General features: G+C 39.6%; 1 protein-coding gene across 1 annotated transcript in view; it reads right to left on the reverse strand.

The window, feature by feature from the left end:
- Nucleotides 1-19,505, reverse strand: part of RTN4RL2 (reticulon 4 receptor like 2) — a 62,262-nt gene extending 42,757 nt beyond the window's left edge. Inside the window, exons 1-2 of the mRNA XM_073681235.1 lie at nt 19,364-19,505; nt 14,362-14,858 (exon numbers count right to left, since the gene is read on the reverse strand). Of these exons, the coding sequence (XP_073537336.1) occupies nt 14,362-14,858; nt 19,364-19,424 (558 nt within the window). The 5' untranslated portion in view covers nt 19,425-19,505. The remainder of the gene's footprint in view (nt 1-14,361; nt 14,859-19,363) is intronic.
- Between the last annotated feature and the right edge of the window lie 2,708 nt (nt 19,506-22,213).

Consider the following 22,213-nt stretch of genomic DNA (forward strand, 5'->3'; position numbering starts at 1 on the left):
GCGTCTCAATGCAAGTCAATGGCGGGAGTTCCGCTGCGCTTCCGCAAATTTAAATGACATGCTGCGGATTTTTGTACGCAGCATAAACGCTGCGGAAAAATCCGCAGCATGTGCATAGAACATGCGGAATCCCCTTGGGGACCATGGGGTGCGGATTACCTAGCGTTTTACAAGCGTTTCCGCTGCGGAAATTCCGCAGCATAAACACTTGAAAAACGCTACGTGGGCACGCAGCCTAATCCTTTCAGAAATGAAAAAAAAAGGATCGATTTCCATAACTGTTTTCACATTTTCTTTAATTTTGGTCCATGTGACTTTTTTCATCATCAGTGTTTTATCAGTTTTTCTCAGATGCCACAAAGACAGATGAACATTTCTCAAGCTTCTCCTAGCAAACAGTTAAAGGGGTTTTCTCACAAACAAAAGTTCATTTTATTCAACAGATCTTGGAATAGTAATAACTTCCACAATGGGATGTGATATAATAAAATGTTCCTGTGCTGAGATAATCTTATAAATGTGCCCCTGCTGTGTACTGTGTAATGGCTGTGTCTGACCGTACAGGGACATGGTCTGATCTTACCAAAGCTCCTGGGCAGGGGAGGAAGAAAAAGAGTAGACAGACAGGGCGGCCAGGGAGGGCAGACAATTCTTTCTTTGAAGTAAAAAATTGTTTAAAAACAGGCAGAGAAATGCTTTATCTCACAGAGCTGTGGTATGATCAGACCATTTTCCAGCACGGTCAGACGCAGCCATTACACAGCACATAGCAGGGGCACATTTATAAGATTATCTCAGCACAGGAACATTTTATTATATCACATCCCATTGTGGAACTTATTATTATTCAACGATCAATTGATTAAAATCAACTTTTGTTCGTGGTAAAATCCCTTTAATGAAAAACGGACAGTTCTCAGATGCAACTAGGATGCCAAAAGCGTACAGTCTGCTTTTTTACTGACGTGTTCACTTGAAAGTTGAGTTTGATCCACAAGTCAGATCAAAATCTGATTTTTTTCTTTTTTTTTCGGACACTCAGTCCACAAAAGGAATAAAACGGACATTTGAACACTCCCATAAGGCTATAATATTTCTCTGTGCTATTAATTTATTAAAATGTACATCTGGATTATAATTTAGATTAACATACCTTAGGAACTCTAAAACTGATGAGCATTTTATATATGTAGACAATTATGTATTAGAATATACAGATATAAAAAAATAATAGGATTTAAACTAATTTATAAGTAATCCAAAATTATAGCTAACAACACCACTTGTCCAGTAAAAACAAGACTTAATGGGACTACGACAAAAGGGTTTGTCCACTACTCCACTACTTGCTAAATACTGTATTCCCCAGTGTATGCCACATGAGCGCTGCAGCCAATATGCTGCTTCAATCACACTCCCAAACTCACGCATCTGAGTGAAGTGTGAAAATTGCAGCCCATTAGCTGCTGATTGGCTTCAGCTCTCACATGGTACAACAATGTCATGTGTTTAAGAAGGGATTGTGCGAATATTTGGGCTTTAGGAATACAGAGTGGCAAATATAAAATTTTCCGGTTTAGACCTGAAGGGGATACTACCCCTGAACCAATGGGCTCCAAACTTACCATGCTGTGTGTCGATTCTTTGTCCAGGTTTGGGCATAGAAATCCTCTGTTAATTTGTTCTATTTTTCATCTTTGCCCATTGCACACCTTGCCCCATTGAATCATACCCTCTTGTTCCATGTAACATTTTTGAAATTCAGATGGCAGGATAAAATGAAATGTGATGTTCGGATGATTCTCTATTTTCCTATGGCTTCTGGAATCTGGAGTGTTTTGTTCCTATCAAAATACTTATACAGCAAAACTTTCTCATTCGACATCCATGTACTCCAAAGGCTACTAATGGCCAGACTGGCCATGTAAATGTCCATCAGAAAGCGGTTTTCTCTCCAAACTCCCCATTGCCCTCTCTTCAAGATCTTAAAAAAAATCCTTTTCTCTGAGCCTACAGTCTTTGGAGTTTTCTTTTGTGTTTTTTTTTCTATTATTCCTTTCTCTCTACATATTCATTGTTTATGGATTCCTGTCCCGATTTGTAAGATTCAATATCTACTGGACCATTTCCAATTGTCCAACGAAGGGTCTTTTTGATCCCAGCGATTATTCTCAGGACGTAGATAAAGAATGAGATAATAATGTATGGAGCATGGTTGTCTGATTATTTATGGTAACACAATTGTAAACTGTACACTTGACTAAATCCTAAAAAATAGCAACACACGAAGACCAGAACATAGGGACATGAGAAGTATGAATGTTAAATGGAAGACATGCATATTGGCAGCTTATAGTCAGAACGGAATTATGTTATTGCAAGAAAAATCATAGTGTGAGCTCATCTAGTGGAAATGATGATAAGTAGGTGGTATGGGGGAAGGGAGTTTTTAGATGAACACAAGATGTTAACCTGATAAAAGAAGCTCACATTCATAAGGTTTAGCGCTTAGGAGCAGTAGGACTGAGTCTTTGCTCTTAGGATTTAGAGCTTAGGACTTTTAGAGTTAAAGTTTAGGAGCTCTAGAATATTTAGTTTAGGAGCTCTAGGGCTTATAGGTTTATCTAGGGTTTATAGAACCTCAAGGGTTTAGACTCTAAAGGGATTCTGTTAGCTCAAACCGATTACATGCGTGTGTTGGCTATAAGATTACCTGTGAATCAATACCTTTATTAAGCAAAATCGCTACTCAGTTGTAGAGAAATCCACTTTAGGGTACGTGAGCATGACAGGTTCTAAACTAAGCCGAACCCGATGAGTTTTCCAAGAGGAAGACTCTTCATCTTTTCTTGCTTCTTTTTAGTAATTTTTGAGTGCTTGCTTTTGATCTCCAGCCTTTATTGTTAAACATTTTTCAATTGTTTTTGGGTGGTCTATTTTATTGGCATTTTGCAGTCATTTTTTTTCCTCCACTCAACAATGAAGAAACTGCTGTCAGTTTCTAAAGCAAAAATTCTGAGAAATACTCAAAAAGACATATAGGGGTCTACCGGATGTCTTTTGAGCCTTCCCATTGTCTTATATTGTAAATTATGAAGCGTCTTCCAAGTGGAAAACAATTGAAGAATGGTCAGGTCAGTTCTTTGAGTTACTTGATGTCGTTTGAAACCTGAACCAGTTAAAAGAACCTTAAGGCTATGTGCACATGTTAAGTATTTGGTGCAGAGATTTCTGCGTCTCTTGGCAGGAAAAACGCACGGCAAAAACATGTGTTTCTGCTGCGTTTTTTTACTTGCGTTTTTGGTGCAGATTTTTCCCCACTCATTAGTATGGGTGAAATCTGCAGCAAAAACGCTGAAAGAATTGACCCAGCCTTAAAGCCTGAATATATGAACAGCAAGTATTTTTACATAGAAATGTACCGTATATGTTCATTGTTCTGAGCGTTGTCTGGGCACTTTTCCAGACAGAATCTGCCTGAAAAACATGTTGCTTAACCTTAGAAGTGGTATGCAAATGACTTTGCAAGTACTGAATTTATATTATTTTTCTTTGGTATGCAAATATTGAAAGAAGAAAATTTTGGTTTAGTTTAATTTGTCTTTAGATTTTTTATTGTTCACTCTCCAGAGTATTTCAGTCGTATCGATACTTAATATGCGTAGATTTTTTATGCAGGCAATAAAATGTATTATATTTAAATATATATATATATATATATATATATATATATATATATATATATATATATATATATACATCCACACTACAGTTCAAAAGTTTGGGGTCATTTAGAAATTTCATTATTTTTGAAAGGAATGCACATTTTTTTTTCAATGAAGCTAACATTAAATGAATCAGAAATACACTCTATACATTGTTAATGTGGTAAATGACTATTCTAGCTGCAAACGTCTTGTTTTTATTGCAATATCTACATAGGTGTATAGAGGCCCATTTCCAACAACCACCACTCCAGTGTTTTATTGGTACATTGTGTTTGCTAACTGTGTAAGAAGGCTAATGCATGTTTAGAAAACCCTAGAAAACCCTTGCACAAGTATGTTAGCCCAGCTGAAAACGGTTTGGCTGATTTGAGAAACTATAAAATTGACCTTCATTTGAGCTAGTTGAGAATCTGGACCATTACATTTGTTTGTTCTATGAAACTCTCAAAATGGCCAGAAAAAGAGAACTTTCATGTGAAACTCGACAGTCTATTCTTGTTCTTAGAAATGAAGGCTGTTCCATGTGAGAAATTGCCAAGAAACTGAAGATTTCCTACAACAGTGTGTAGTTCTCCCTTCAGAGGAGAGCACAAACAGGCTCTAACCTGAGTAGAAAGAGAAGTGGGAGGCCCCACTGCACAACTGAGCAACAAGACAAGTACATTAGAGTCTCTAGTTTGAGAAATCAACTCCTCACAGCTCTTCAACTGGCAGCTTCATTAAATAGAACACGGAAAGCGCCAGTGTCAACGTCTACAGTGAAGAGGCGACTCCGGGATGTTGGCCTTCAGGGCAAAGTGGCAAAGAAAAAGCCATATCTGAGACTGGCTAATAAAAGGAAAAGATTAATATGGGCAAAAGAACACAGACATTGGACAGAGGAAGATTGGAAAAAAAGTTTTATGGACAGACAAATTAAAGATTGAGGTGTTTGGATCACACAGAAGAACATTTGTGAGACGCAGAACAACTGAAAAGATGCTGGAAGAGTGCCTGACACCATCTGTCAAGCATGGTGGAGGTAATGTGATGGTCTGGGGTTGCTTTGGTGCTGGTAAAGTGGGAGATTTGTACAAGGTAAATGGGATTTTGAATAAGGAAGGCTATCACTCCATTTTACAATGCCATGCCATACCCTGTGGACAGCGCTTGATTGGAGCCAATTTCATCCTACAACAGGACAATGACCCAAAACACACCTCTAAATTATGCATGAACTATTTAGGGAAGAAGCAGGCAGCTGGTATTCTATCTGTAATGGAGTGGCCAGCGCAGTCACCAGATCTCAACCCCATTGAGCTGTTGTGGGAGCAGCTTGACAGTATGGTACGCAAAAAGTGTCCATCAAGCCAATCCAACTTGTGGGAGGGGCTTCAGGAAGCATGGGGGGAAATTTCTCAAGATTACCTCAGCAAATTAACAGCTAGAATGCCAAAGGTCTGCAATGCTGTAATTGCTGCAAAGGGAGCATTCTTTGACAAAAGCAAAGTTTGAAGGAGAAAATTATTCTTTCTAATAAAAATCATTATTTCTAACCTTGTCAATGTCTGAACTATATTGTCTAATCATTTTGCAACTCATTTGATAAATAAAAGTATGAGTTTTCATGGACAACACAAAATTGTCTGGGTGACCCCAAACTTTTGAACGGTAGTGTATATATATATATATATATATATATATATATATATATATATATATATATATATATATATATATATATAGGGGGGAAAAATAAGTATTTTATACACTGCCGATTTTGAAAGTTTTCCTACCTACAAAGAATGGAGAGGTCTATAATTTTTATCATAGGTACACTTCAACTGTGAGAGACAGAACCGTAAAAAAAAATCCAGAAATTCACATTGTATGATTTTTACATAATTAATTTGCATTTTATTGCATGAAATAAGTATTTGATACAATAGAAAAACAGAACTTAATATTTGGTACAGAACCCTTTGTTTGCAATTATAGAGGCCAGCCGTTTCCTGTAGTTCTTGTCCAAGTTTGCACAAACTGAAGCTGGGATTTTGGCCCACTCCTCCATACAGATCTTCTCCAGGTCTTTCAGGTTTTGAGGCTGTAGCTGGACAACATTGAGTTTCTGCTTCCTCCAAAGATTTTCTATTGTGTTCAGGTCTGGAGACTGACTAGGCCACTCCAGGACCTTGAAATGCTTCTTACAGAGCCACTCTTTAGTTGCCTTGGCTGTGTGTTTTGGTTCATTGTCATGCTGGAAGACCCAGCCATGGCCCATCTTCAATGTTCTTGCTGAGGGAAGGAGGTTGTTGGCAACATCTCGAGATACGTGACCCCATCCATCCCCCCTTCAATACTGTGCAGTTGTCCTGTCCCCTTTGCAGAAAAGCACCCACAAAGTATGATGTTTCACCCACCGTGCTTCATGGTTGGGACGGTGTTCTTGGGTTTGTACTCATCCTTCTTCTTCCTCCAAGCACGGCGAGTGGAGTTGATATCAAAAAGTTCTATTTTGGTCTCATCTGGCCACATGACCTTCTCCCATGCCTCCTTTGGATCATCCAAATGGTCACTGACAAATTTCATACAGGCCTGGACATGTGCTGGCGTGAACAGGGGTCCTTGCGTGCCCTGCAGGATTTTAATCCATGACTGTGTAGTGTGTTACTTACAGTATTGTTTGATACTGTGGTCCCAACTCTCTTCAGGTCATTGACCAGGTCCTCTCGTGTAGTTCTGGGCTGATTCCTCACCTTTCTCAGAATCATCCTTACCCCACGAGGCGAGATCTTGCATGGAGCCCCAGACCGAGGATGTTTGACAAGTCTTCTTGTGTTTCTTCCGTTTTCTAATAATTGTGCCAACAGTTGTTACCTTCTCACCAAGCTGCTTGCCTATTGTCCTGTAGCCCATCCCAGCCTTGTGCAGGTCTACAATTTTTTCCCTGGTGTCCTTAGATAGCTCTTTGGTCTTGGCCATGGTGGAGACCTTGGAATGTTATTGATTGAGTGTGTGGACAGGTGTCTTTTATACAGGTAACAAGTGCAAACAGGTGCAATTAATACAGGTAATGAGTGCAGAGTAATAGGGCTTCTTAAAGAAAAACTAACAGTTCTGTGAGAGCCAGAATTCTTGCTGTTTGGTATGTGATCAAATGCTTATTTCATGTGATTTTCTGTTTTTTTCTTTTAGATTCTGTCTCTCATAGTTCAAGTATACCTATGATAAAAATTATAGACCTCTCGATTCTTTCTAGGAGGGAAAACTTGCAAAATCGTCAGTGTATTAAATACTTATTTTCACCACGGTATATATACAGTATATATAGAAAAAACATAAAACATTTTTTCATATTTTTTTTGTCCTTGGAATTGTCTTTTTTTAAGTTTTATTCATGTTTTTATTTTTTACAGAATTTGTCCCCCAAAAGATCTTTGGTCAACATTTTGTTTATTTTATTGTTAATTTTTTCCCACTGTAATGGGGCATCCATTGGAGCCCCAGTTACATACAAAGTAGAAGACTGAAGTGGTAATAAATCTCTTCTGTCTTCTCCATAGAGTTTCTGCAGGAGCTTTATCCCCTTCACGACGCAGGGGGCCGATGGGTTGCCATGACAGCTGGGGGTCTACTGAAAACCCCTGCATCTGTCATTACACTTCTACTGTACTGCGAAAGCTTGTGTTTAGCTGACGTTTATAGGAGACCATCGTTTTAGCTATACATAGGAGTGCTGATGCTGATTCACTCTTCCAGAAGATATATGTTAGTACAACTAATTGTGTATTACAATTGCTCTATATTCTTCTTTTACACTTTTTGCATATATTACCTGCTCAGTAAGTAAGTAATTTAAGCTCCTCTTCAAAGAAAGTAAGGTTAAAATAATTTTCTTCAGCACCATTCATTTTTTGGCTAAAGGACAAATAAATTCATCCCAGCAGAAGAATTAACTTTATTTTTTTTAATTTTGCCATCAACAAGCAATGTTTGGCAAATGTTTCTAAGACAAGTTATAGTTTCTACACTAACTAAGTTTTTTTAAATATGCAATCTGAGACAATAAAGAAAAAGCAGTCCGTGCTTACTTACGTTGTTCTTTTTTTAACTAAATGAGTGTATACATTTATAGTACATGTTTTTCTGTATATAGAGTACATATATACACACACACACACATTCCTCAACATTGAAATTGCAGGCCATGGTAACACGGTTAGGCCATGCAGCAGCAAAAGCACGAGCAATGCATATGGCCTGACATTGTCGTGTTGAAGAATGGCTCCTGGGACACTTCGGAAAAATGTCTGTACTACTGGTTCCATGATCAAATCAATGTAACACCAAGCTCAGGAACGGACATTTCACTGATGCAACCTATGCAGCAGCTTGTGTAATTGTGCATTATGATGAGCTATTGGACTGCAAAGGACCCTTAGACAGTTCTTGCACAGGGGTCCTTTTCTGTCTGTGTCTGCCAGTGACTGAGCTGTTAGTGTACCTGAAACGAATACTTGAAAGGTCCAGCAACTGTACATTATGCCATCCCATGCCATAATCCCTGGAGTAGGACCGATGTGGCATTCCCTTGTGAAGGCCTCTTCATGGCATTGCCCACATTGTCTCTAGACCAATCTCCAGCTATCAATGCATCCAAGACAAAAGTGGGACTCATTACTGAAGAAGATAGACCTCCACCTCCAGCCTCCACTGTAGTGTTGCTCTGCAATATGATAGGATCTGAGAGTGGTGGCATAAGGTTAATAGCACACCCATAGCTGGATGTCTGGCTTGTAGCCCAATACTGTGCAAACACCTTCTGATGGTTTGTGGACACACTTGGCATCAAAGTTTACTTGTACTACAGAATGGATCAATCTTGGAACTAATGGTATGGCCATTTCTCCAAAGTGCCCCAGAAGGCGTTTTTCAACAAAACAATGCCAGGCCACATTGGTTGTGCTATTGTGAGCATCCTATGTGGCCTAAATGTTCTACCATGGCCTGCAGCTTCTCCGGACTTATCTCACATCGAGCACATCTGGGATGTCGTTAATTAGCAATTGCAAAGGGAGCTGCCAGTAGTAGATATTGATGATGATTTGTGGGCCCAAATGCATTCAGCGTGGCAGAACATTCCTCAGACAACCATTAATACGTCATTGATGTGGGTGGCGCTCATATTGAATAAATTGAGATGTTTCAAAAATTTTGTTTCCATTTTTTTTATCATTAAAGTGTCTGTCGATCCTATGATTCCATTCTTCCACAACTTTATCTTCCTGGTGTTGCAATTTAAATTTTTCAGGGGTGTATTTATATACTTATAGTGGCTATAAAAAGTAAACATACTTCTAAAAGCTATGAAATGATTCTTCTTGATATGATCTTTTTACATTAAAAAGCCTCACATTTTAACAGGGGTGTGTAGATTTTTTACAGCCACTGTATATATAGTGGCTACGGAAAGTATTCAGACCCCTTTAAATTTTTAACTCTTTGTTTCATTGCAGCCATTTGGTAAATTCTGAAAAGTTAATTTTTTTTCTCATTAAAGTACACTCTGCACCCCATCTTGACTGAAAAAAAAAACAGAAATGTAGAAATTTTTGCAAATTTATTAAAAAAGAAAAACTGAAATATCACATGGTCATAAGTATTCAGACCCTTTGCTCAGTATTGAGTAAAAGCACCCTTTGAGCTAGTACAGCCATGAGTCTTCTTAGGAATGATGCAACAAGTTTTTCACACCTGGATTTGGGGATCCTCTGCCATTCTTCCTTGCAGATCCTCTCCAGTTCCGTTAGGTTGGATGGTGAACGTTGGTGGGCAGCCATTTTCAGGTCTCTCCAGAGATGCTCAATTGGGTTTAAATCAGGGCTGTGGCTGGGCCAGTCAAGAATGGTCACAGAGTTGTTCTGAAGCCACTCCTTTGTTATTTTAGCTGTGTGCTTAGGGTCATTGTCTTGTTGGAAGGTGAACCTTCATCCAAGTCTGAGGTCCAGAGCACTCTGGAAGAGGTTTTCATCCTGGATATCTCTGTACTTGGCCACATTTATGTTTCCTTCAATTGTAACCAGTCGTCCTGTCCCTGCAGCTGAAAAACACCCCCATAGTATGATGCTGCCACCACCATGTTTCACTGTTGGGATTGTATTGGGCAGGTGATAAGCAGTGCCTGGTTTTCTCCACACATACAGCTTAGAATTATCACCAAAAAGTTCTATCTTCGTCTCATCAGACCAGAGAATCTTATTTCTCATAGTCTGGGAGTCCTTCATGTGTTTTTGAGCAAACTCTATGCAGGCTTTCATATGTCTTGCACTAAGGAGAGGCTTCTGTCGGGCCACTCTGCCATGAAGGCCCGACTGGTGAAGGGCTGCAGTGATAGTTGACTTTGTGGAACTTTCTCCCATCTCCCTACTGCATCTCTGGAGCTCAGCCACAGTGATCTTGGGGTTCTTCTTTACCTCTCTCACCAAGGCTCTTCTCCCACGATTGCTCAGTTTGGCTGGACGGCCAGGTCTAGGAAACCTTCTGGTGGTCCCAAACTTCTTCCATTTAAGGATTAAGGAGGCCACTGTACTCTTAAGAACCTTGAGTAACGCAGAAATTCTTTTGTAACCTTGGCCAGATCTGTGCCTTGCCACAATTCTGTCTCTGAGCTCCTTGGGCAGTTCCTTTGAGCTCATGATTCTCATTTGGTCTGACATGCACTGTGAGCTGTGAGGCCTTATACAGACAGGTGTGTGCCTTTCCAAATCATGTCCTATCTGTTTAATTAAACACAGCTGAACTCCAAAGAAGGAGTAGAACCATCTCAAGGAGGATCACAAGGAAATGGACAGCATGTGACTTAAATATGAGTGTCTGAGCAAAGGGTCTGAATACTTATGACCATGTGATATTTCAGTTTTTCGTTTTTAATAAATTAGCAAAAAATTCTACATTTCTGTTTTTTTCAGTCAAGATGGGGTGCAGACTGTACATTAATGAGAAAAAAATGAACTTTTTAGAATTTACCAAATGACTGCAATGAAACAACGAATTAAACATTTAAAGGAGTCTGAACACTTTCAATACCCACTGTATTTTCACTTATATAGTGGGGAAAATAAGTATTTGATACACTGCCGATTTTGCAAGTTTTCCCACCTACAAAGAATGGAGAAGTCTGAAATTTTTATCGTAGGTACGCTTCAACTGTAAGAGACAGAATCTAAAAATAAAAACCAGAAAATCACACTGAATTATTTTTGAATAATTAAATTGCATTTTATTGCATGAAATCAGTATTTGATCACCTACCAAACACCAAGAAGTCTGCCTCTCACAGAACTGTTTCTTTAAGAAGACCTCCTACTCTGCACTCATTATCTGTATTAATAGCACCTGCTTGAACTCATTACTTGTATAAAGACACATGTCCACACACTCAATTAATCACACTCCAATCTCTCCACCATGGCCAAAACCAAAGAGCTGGACACCAGGGTCAAAATTGTAGACATGCACAAGGCTGGGATGGACTACAGAACAATAGGCAAGCAGCTTGGTGAGAAGGCAACAACTGTTGGCACCATTATTATAAAATGGAAGAAACACAAGATGACTGTCAATCTTTTGTGGACCGGGGCTCCATGCAAAATCTCACCTCGTGGGGTAAGGATAATTCTGAGAAAGGTCAGGAGGACCTGGTCAATAACCTGAAGAGGGCTGGGACCACAGTCTCAAGCATTGCGGTTAGTAACACACTACGCCATCATATATTAGAATCCTGCAGGGAATGCAAGGTACCCCTGCTCATGCCAGCAGATATCCAAACCCATTTGAAGTTCATCAATGACCATCTGGATGATCCAGAGGAGGCATGGGAGAAGGTTATGTGGTCAGATGAGACCGAAATAGAACTTTTTGGTATCAACTCCACTCTCCGTGTTTGGAAGAAGAAAAAGGATGAGTACAACCCCAAGAACACAATCCCAACATGAAGCATGGTGGGGGAAACATCATGCTTTGGGGGTGCTTTTCTGCAAAGGGGACATGACGACTGCACTGTATTGAAAGGAGGATGTATGGGGTCATGTATTGCGAGATTTTGGCCAACAAACTCCTTCCCTCAGTAAGAGCATTAAAGATGGATTGTGGCTGAGTCTTCCAGCATGACAATGACCCAAAACACACAGCCAGGACAACTAAAGAGCGGCTCCATAAGCAGCATTTCATGGTCCTGGAGTAACCTAGCCAGATTCCAGCCCTGAACCCAATACAAAATCTTTGGAGGGAGCTGAAACTCAATTTGCACAACGACAGCCCCGAAACCTGAAAGATCTGGAGAAGATCTATATGGAGGAGTGGGCCAAAATCCCTGCTGCAGTGTGTGAAAACTTGGTCAAGAACTACAGGAAACGTCTGACCTCTGTAATTACAAACAAAGGTTTCTGTACCAAATATTAAGTTCTGTTTTTCTATTGTATCAAATATTAATTTCATGCAATAGAATGCAAATGAATTATGTAAAAATCATACAATGTGATTTTCTGTTTTTTTCATTTTAGATTCTGTCTCTCACAGGTGAAGTGTACTAGTGCTAAAAATTACAGACCTCGCCATTCTTTGTAAGTGGGAAAACTAGCAATGTATCAAATACTTATTTTCCCCACTGTACTTATTTAATACATACAGTAATGGGCAAAAGCATGGACACACCTGATCAGACAGCAAAACCACTAAGGTTTTGGAAACAAGGAGTAAAGAAACAAGTGAGAAACAAACCAGAATATGTGTTGAACTTAGATTCCTCAAAGTTCCCCCCTTTTACTCTCATGACAGCTTTACATGCCTTTGGCATTCTCAAGCAGCTTTACCAGGTATTTACCTGGAATAGTAGCAGCGCCATGAGTGAATTGTGCTGCTTAACCGCATAATTTCCTTAGCAAAATCCACAGCAAAACATCCTGGGTGCATATAACCTATCCGGGCTCTCGTATTGCAAACAAAATTGAAAAAAATGACTTTTTTGTTTGTGTCTTGAGAGACCAATCATCTCCTCTCCACTGTGACTAAATTGACTGTCTGCAGCAGCAACTCTTCACCACTGCATTACTTGCAAAAGGAGAACCGGAATAGCAAGCCCTGCCTCCTTAGCAAAATCTTCATCCCAAAATCGCCAACCAGATAAAATGGTAGGGATCAAATTGGTTAACTTCCATATTTCTATACGTTGGTAACTGGAGAGTGTTATTTTAACAGTAAGTACAACCATAATGCAAGAAAATTTAAAGCGTAACCCGTCGTTTTAATTTTTATTTCATAAATCAATAGTACACATGAAAATAAGCAACTTTGTATTATACCTTAACGTAAAAATTTGCGTCTTTCTCTGCCAAAATTGACTGCCAGACTTTCCCATTACAAAGATAGGATATGACAGTTTCTATGGATATAATTCTATGTAGATGGGAGGAAGGAGAAGGAGGGAGGAGCTCTGCCTTCAGCTCCTCCCTCCCTCTGCCCCGTCTACATAGAAATGTATCAGTAGCAGCTGCCACCTCCTATCTCAGTAATGGGAAAGTGTGTCTTCACTGAATACAGATTTTACATCAGAATTGAGAATTTTGATAATGACTGATCAATTTTGGCAAAGTAAAAAGCAGATTACTCTGATAAGATATATTACAAATTTCTTATTTTCATGTGTACTATTGACTAATGAAATAAAAATGAAAACAGCGGTTACTCCTTAAAGTTTTCTTTAAAGCATCTGAAATAAATGAATATAATCCTGACAATCTCCAACCATTTCATGTATGTATTTACTCTTGAAAAGATAATATCTATGCAAAACAATAGATTCAACAAACCAGATTACTTTTTCTGTAGTTTACTAATAGGTTGTCTGTTTACAGATTTTCAAAACTAGATAATGTACAGGCTTAAAGGAGTTTTCCCACAAACAAAACTTGCTTTTAATCAATAGATCTTGGAGTAATAATAAGTTCCACAATTGGATGTGTTTAAATAAAATGTTCCTGTGCTGAGATAATCTTATAAATGTGATCCTGCTGTGTACTGTGTAATATCTGTGTCTGACCGTGCAGGAACATGGTCTGATCATACCACAGCTCCTGGGCAGGGGAGGACGAAAAAGAGTATACAGACATTACAGCAGGGGATCACAGCTGATTCTTTTTGTGAGATAAAGCATTTCACTTCCTGTTTTTAAAAAATGTTTTACCTCAAAGAAAGAACTATTTGCGATCCCCTGCTGTTATGTCTGTATACACCCCTCCACCCTGCCCAGGGGATGTGGTAAGATCAGACCATGTCCCTGTACAGTCAGACACAGCCATTACACAGTACACAGCAGGGGAACATTTATAAGATTATCTCAGCACAGGAACATTTTATTTAAACACATCCAATTGTGGAAGATATTACTATTCCAATACCTATTTACTAAAATTAACTTATGTTAGTGGGAAAGCCCCTTTAACTCCATTGACGATAAATTTTCTGAGGCTCCCATATATATTAGATTGTCGGCCAAACGTCTCGATATTGGCATGTTCGGTTGACATTAGTCTAATGTGTATGGAGGGCCTTAGGGTATACTTAGAACTTAAATTTAGTAGATAAACATGCATCTCACCGGCAGTCCTGTCAGGCGGTTGTGTTGAAGGTAGAGGTAGCGCAGTGAGTGGAGGCCTCGGAACAGCTCAGACGGTAGCCTGTGGATATTACACTGATACAGGTGCAGGGACAGCAAAGAGTTGAGACCACTGAACGTGTCTGGCTGAAGAGGTGGTAAATTGGGATTCTTGCCTAGATCTAGCTCCTCAAGGTGCTCCAAACCTTGGAAAGTCCCAGGACGTAATACAGAGATGCGATTTGAAAAAAGCCATAGAACAGATGTGAAGGGAGAAAATAACCCAGGGCCCAGATCTGAGATCTGGTTGTTTTGCAGGAAAACCCTTCGTGCCTGACTGGGTAGAGGTGAGGGAACACGGGAGAGGTTGTGAGATTGGCAGCTCGCTGTTGGGGGTGAGGGATAACACGTACACAGTGAAGGACAAGGGGAGAGGGAAAAAGGGTAAGAAAGTGAAAGGGGAAGGAGGAGGAGAAAACCAAGGAGGTACTGGAGGGAGCCTATGACAAATAAAGAAGGGCAAGGAAAAGCAGAGAAATGCAGAATGAGAGGAAAAGGGAGCAGGAGAAAAACAGAATAAATAAAGCACAAATTAGTTAATGTTTTTGTGTATGCAGCAAGCATTTGTACTGTACAATTGAAACTATTACTACTACAACTTAGTAAATAGCCGAATACAGTAAATGTGCCAAGGCTGCTTTTATTTTTAGATGTTGACAGGACAGTCAATAGATGGCACCAGTGCAGAATTGGGTTTTGGCACCACCACCCCTCATTGGGCTGCGGTTCCTTGAATTTTCAAAATTAAATTATTTAATTTTTATTCGCCCTCCATCTATTCAGAGCATGAGAATAACACATATTATTATTATCATTAACACAGAGAACAGATCCCCAGTAAGGTCTAATAAGCTGCCCGTAAATAATTCATTTAGAAATAAACCCTAGTGGTAAGAGATTGGCTCCTTTTAAATCAACTTCTAATTGGGTTGTCCTCTGCTGGACAGTTGTGCCTCATCATTGTGTCAGAATCTGGGATCCATGAAGGATCCTCTGGTAGAACAATAACACCCTGCTTCCACCTAATCGAACATAGTCAAAAAGGATATAAAGAGATCTATAAATACCACTGTACACTTCATGCATCAGTCAAAATATTACCAAATAGTTGCAATATAGTAACAAAATAGGCCTTCTTCACATACAAAGAATCATTGCATAGTAATAAAATGAGCTTTCCAATATCCACAAAGAAATTGATCAATATTCTCTGCATGTTATATAGGCACCAGGGCTGCATATTTCAGAAAAGCCCCATGCATCATAAGGAGAACTTGGCTCGACCTTCCACCCAGACAAAGAAACAAACAATGTCCACGTCTTCAAGGCACCAGAGATAGACTGAATCTTAATATTTTTTTAAGTCCATCACATTAATAGACAAAATTAGTAGCAAAATTATTTTTGTTTATTAATAGTGATGTTTTAGCCTCATGGACTTTATCCAACAAGACAATAATAAAAAGCAATAGAAATGAGGCTTCCTTCATGTCATACATACAAAAAATCACTGCATAGCAAGAAAATGAGCTTTGTCCCACAACAAAGAAATTGATTATTTTTTTCTGCACGTTACATAGGCATCAAAACTCTAACGGCAAAAGGCACATTGTGCGAGAGTAGCATAGAGCAGATGACTGACGTACTAGCCTATCAGACTAGTATCACCCTGTGTAGGTATAGAGCCATTATTCAACTGTCTGTTGGATTACTGGTGTTATCACTAGAAGCTCAGTTAGTTTGTGCTCTATTTGATAAGTCATTAAGAATTAAAACTATTTTTCCTAATTGGCCATCAAAAATCAGAAACTCTTTTCACGTTGGATTTCATGTACTTTGTTTCCATATTAGTTTAGCTGAGGTGAATAGTTATACCAGGGGTCTATTCCAGTGCCACGTTAGGAGAATTTACACCTCATAGGATTTACCAGACTCAATTGTTGCTCCATCTATCAGAGGTGGACACTGTGTATATCACTTAGCATTTGGATCATCGACTGATTAGTACTGACCACAAGGTGGCCATTACCAAGTTTTCCAACAAGTACCATGAATCAAATGTAACAATGTGCAAATATAAGTAAACGCTCATCATTGCCAATTCCTATCAAGAGCACATTCACCAAGAGCTCTAAAGAAGCCATAGTACACAAGTGATTGTTTTCTTTGCCAAGCCATCAAAAGTAGAGTGGATGTAATGAGAAGGAACATGCATGAAGAGCCACCAAGGTAAAAGAGAGTCCCAGGTCTAAAACTAATATGAAAGAGACTAGTTATTCAATATAAAACACCCAGATGATCTAAGACCTTGTTTTCCAGGCCTCCTGCATGTGGCTTCTCAAGTCTTGGTAGTTGCAGTCCACAGATGATACCAAGGAGATCAAAGAATTCATACTAGAGTACTAAAAACAATATCCCTACCAGTTAACAAGTCATAAGTCAAATGAATTTGTTGTTAGTTCAGTTGGATAGTGGTAGGAGGGTGGCACTAAGATATATTAGTACTAGGATACTACAAGGTTAATTGTTTTTAAACTAATGAGTTGGAAAATGTGGTCAAAAGACATGATCTGGTCATCTCCTAGCCACATTTTAGCCTACAATAGAGCCTTCAAGTATACTGATTTGTCTCATTCAAATGAATAGCCATACTGGAGATCTGCAGTCATTGTCACCATTGCAATCCCATTGATTTCAATAGGAGAGCCATAACAAAAACTCATATGCATGGAAAACTATGAGTCAACTCAAATGGGCACAGTCTTCCTCCTCATCCCAGAATTGTGGAAATCTATCACTATTGCCTCCATAGAGCACTGGATAGGGAAGGTGCATCAGCTTTACAGATTTGAGAAAATTTCACACTGGGAACTCCACACTACATTTTTGTCCCATGTTGATGACTTTGGAAAAGATTCTTAATTTTTTGGCTAGTAACTTTGTGACCACAATGTCTTCACATGTAATAAATGACCTGCTAAGATTTCATACATGTGTTGTCTTTTTGTGTTTTAATTTTTGTAATATATGAATTGTGTTATTATGTGGTTGACTCATTTTTGGATTATGAACACAGCACTCATATTTAACATGGTGTTCCCCAGTACTGAACTCGCTGCTTGTGTATTTGGCCTTTTTTTTTAACAAGGAAACCAGTGTAATCATTGCTGATGTCACCAGGATTCATTGGACTTTACTGAGCTGGAGAGCATGCATGTTGTCTGTGTCTTAACTCCATGCTCCAGCATAGGGATCATTGTTAACAATGATCTCCTAGACATTACCTTTATATCACTGTTCTATATATGAAGACTTTGGGGAACACCCAGATCAGGTATTCCTTGATAACATGAGCCCCAAGAGTGTAAAATAAATATAAAAATAAACAATGACAAAAGTAATTCATATGGTCCCCAGCTACATAAAATGCACCAATATTAAATAGCCTAAGTAACAAGAACCTATTTTGCAAGAGCATCAAGTAGTCAGGCATTAGTACATTATAATGCTAAAAAAGCCATAGTACTCCATACATAGATAGTACATCAGACACCAATTTGTGTCTGTTTCACTTCAGGCTTATTAAAATCTTTTAGACCTGGATGATTACCTCCTATGTACAGAGGGTGCATGTAAAGCTTAGGGAGTGACATATGTGTAAAACTAAAATTGGATTTTTCCACACAGTATTGTGATATCAAATTACACAATGCACACATATTTAGCATCAATATTCTATAATAAAATTATAAAAAAAATATTTTTCCTGCTGTCCATTTTTTCAGGTTTAATTAGTACAGTACAAAACCACTATGTCACTATGTGTCCCTCAAAAATGAAATAAGTAAATAAAAATTTGTCAGAATGGAATGTTCAAAGTCCAAAAAACTCATAGTCATAAAAGGTTACCTGTTGATTACTAGTGGTAAGGAGGAAGCAGGATTTTGTGTTTGTACTCCTAATGTGAGTTGTGAGGATACTTCATGTGTTTCTATACAGATAGAGGTAACATAAGTACATGTACCCTTTGACTTTTGTTAGGGTCTATTTGGGTTTTGTAAGAGGATAAATATTTTTCACAGCTATAATGATGCTAAAAAACTGGTTTACATAGGGAAAAAGTGATTTTATAGAAACTGTTGTCATCAAGGGGTTAATTATATAGATGAGTAATATGATAGGAAGAGAGTTTTGTGTTATGAGGATTTGATGATCATTTGGGGACATGTGGGTTATTTATTACAGTCCGCACCTCCATTCCTTAAGTATTAATCTCGTATAGGTTTACTGTCATACCCTAAACATATAAATAGCATCATGACTTTCACAATGATCACACACCCCTCACCACATATCTAATGATCCTTTACTTGCATGGTGTTACATGTTGGAACATTCTTCAGATTGTTGTCTCTTTTAGAAATTCTGAAATGGTCCCTATTAATATGCCATTTGGGTCATTGATACCGTTATCTCCGAGGAAGTGGCAACATTTTGTGTCCCAACTTTGAACCTTATTCTCTTTTTGTATTTTATACACTAAGGAAACTCAATCCAATGCTATTAAATATTCAACAGGCAGCAGCTCTCCAAAATATCCTCCTCGTGTAACTCACTTGTTTACGTCTTCACACTGAGATAATTCATGGGGACTCATACTTTATCTATACTCTGCATACACCCCATATATATGAGAAGATCCACTGCAACGTCTCAGTTTAAATCGATGTGTCTAATCCTCATGCAGGATCAAGTTTTACGACCTAAATGTGTTAATCTAAAGCTCGCTTTGTATCTTCTAAGCCCACCGGTCACCCACCAACAGTAACGTTTGCTCTTGAAATCAAATTATTGACCATCTCGACTATGAAGTGCAGTAGGACCACTTAGTTACTTACTAACTGTGTCACAATTCTATAAAGCTTTATCTGTAAGTATCCCTTACCTCGCAGGGGGATCTTGCAGTCTCTTCGCATCCTTGTCTCTGGATTGACTAGAGCATCCATAGAACTGAGGAGGATGTAACAAGGCAGGAGGGAGTGAGGGTGGAGGGAGCAGTGCTACACACAAGGCTGTGCACCACTCGTGTAGAAGTTTGTAGAGGAGACAACAGTGACGATGTTGAGTTGGTTTCTTATTCAGTTCCATATTCATGCAAAAACTAACAATATATTGAAAATATGCAGCAGCTAATGTTTCTCTAGGATCAGATCTAGATCAGTTGAGGGTCCTATGCAAAGCAATGCATGGGCCAACTTTATTTTTTGGAAAAATGAAAAGAAGGGTGAGTACTAATAGCTCAGAAAAAATTGAAAAAAGTTATAGATAGCAAATAAAATAAACAAAATAATAAAAAGATCATCATAATAATAATAATTATTGATGGGCGAGCCCTAAAATGCTCGATGCTCGGGTCGAGCACATTGGAATACTCGGGTGCTCAATGTAAGTCTAAGGGAAACTTGAGCATTTTTCAGGCGGCGCACCCCGGTGGTCTGCAGAGGGCCTAAAAATTGCCCAAATCGATGGGAACAATGCTCAAATGACATAGGAACAGCATGGGGAAGACCCCTGGAAGCATTTATGACTCCCAGGTCACTTCTGTCAACAATGTTGTCAGAGGTATTACGCCACTTTTACGGACTTACAATAAAACATACAAAAACAAAAACAAAATGGATTTTCCTGGGAAATATGTTAAGGAACATCCTTTCCAGGGTAATGACTTGTATATAAAGCAAAATAAATAACCAAAAACAAAAATACTCCTCCACACCTTGGGCTATGTTCACACTTAGCGTTTTTGCTTTCGACCGTGACAAATGCATTCACCAGGAAATGTCATTTTAACATTTTACAACCTTATCTGGCCATGTGGTGTGTGAGATATCATCAGACACATAGTGTTTCATTTATGAAGGAGGGACTCTGAAAGAAACAAAGCCTATTTTTATAGGGCTATCAGGCGGCCTTTACTATTCTTAAAGGGCCAGCAGTCGGCCCTCACTATTCTTAGAGAGCCATCAGCTATGTTTTATTGTTCCCATTACTAAAGAGTGGGTCTCCTATACTGTTATTGCGTATGCAGTGAGTGGCAGGGCTGCCCAAAATTTGGACGCACCCCAATACCACTTTGAAAATTTGGACGCACCCCAATACCCCTTTGAAGAGACTTAGAGGAGGGCCTCCTGAAAACAATGTTCCCATTATTAGGAAGTAGGTCTCCCATTGTGTTTGCCTATGCAGTGAATGCAAGGGTTGCCAAAAATTTGGAGGCACTCCAAAGCCCTTTGGAAGAGACGTGGAGGTCAGAGGGCCTCCTGAAAACAATGTTCCCATTATTAGGAAGCGGGTCTGCCATTGTGTTTGCCTATGCAGTGAATGCAAAGGTTGCCAAAAATTTGGAGGCACTCTGATGCCCCTTGGAAGAGACGTAGAGGAGGGCCTCCTGAAAAAAAATGTTCCCATTAATAGGAAGTGGGTCTCCCATTGTGTTTGCCTATGCAGTGAATGGACAGGCTGCCAAAAATTGGGAGGCACTCCAATGCCCCTTGGAAGAGACGTGGAGGAGGGCCTCATAAAAAATGTTCCCATTAGAACATCTCCTATACTTGTAATGCCCATGCACTAAGTGTATGGGCTGACAAACATTTACCCCTGGGGGGTATACATGAACATACTGTATAAAAAATTTTTTGTATGGTCATCATAAACACTAATGTTGAGCGAGCACTAAAATGCTCGGGTGCTCGAATCTCGGGCCGAGCTCACCGTGATACTCGGGTGCTCGACCCGAGCAATGAGCCCAATGTTATTCTATGGGAGACCCGAGCATTTTTGCGGCGGCACCCCCAGCAGTCTGTAGAAAGCCTAAAAAGTGCCCAAAACGATAGTGACAGTGCTCAAATGACATGGGGACAGCATGGGGATCGCCCCATGAAGCATTTCTGACCCCCAGGTCACTGCAGTCAACAACGTGGTCAGATGTATTAAGCCACTTTTATGGGCTCACAATAAATCATTCAAAAACGAAACTGAAACTGTTTTCCTGTGAAATATGTTAAGGAACATCCTTTCCAGGGTAAAGACTTGTGTATAAGGTAAAATAAATAACCAAAAACAAAAATACTCCTCCACACCTTGGGCTATGTTCACAAGTAGCATTTTTTATGCGTTTTTGCAATTTTGTATTGCTTTCAACCGTGACAAATACATTCACTGGGAAATGTCATTTTAACATTTTACAACCTTATCTGGCCATGTGCTGTGTGACACATGCATACAGTGCTGAAAAGACATGGGAACAGCATGGGGAAGACCCCTGGAAGCATCTCTGACACCCAGGTCACTGCCTAAAAGTGTGCCCATCAGAAGTGATCCTTGCCGCATCAAAAGATGCAGACTTGCAAATATCCCCGTGCAAGTCCTTGTCCCAGGGCAGTGTTCAATTGTACCTCCCCCATTCCTTGCAATGCAAGCGCAAGTATACAGCCTGCCCACCCACCCACCCCCAGGCTGCAATACCATACTGCTTGCTTGCACTTGAAATTGGGCCTTTTAGGCATGTGGAGGCGGAATCTGGCCACCACGTCATGGCTGCGTCGGTGGTCTGGTATCCATACTCAGTCCCCAGCTGCCTGGCGGTCGGGTGTCCACGCTTGGTCCCCAGCCGCCCCGCGGCCGGGTGCTCACACACGGTGCCCAGCAGCCTGGGGGCGGCCAGGTGTCCATAAACGGTCCCCAGCCGCCCCTATTTGTCTCGGTGCACCTTATACACAAGCGCGCATACCAAAAC

Source organism: Phyllobates terribilis, unplaced genomic scaffold, assembly GCF_046119375.1.
Source record: "Phyllobates terribilis strain yellow unplaced genomic scaffold, ASM4611937v1 Scaffold_5__5_contigs__length_657084704, whole genome shotgun sequence".
Taxonomy (NCBI): domain Eukaryota; kingdom Metazoa; phylum Chordata; class Amphibia; order Anura; family Dendrobatidae; genus Phyllobates; species Phyllobates terribilis.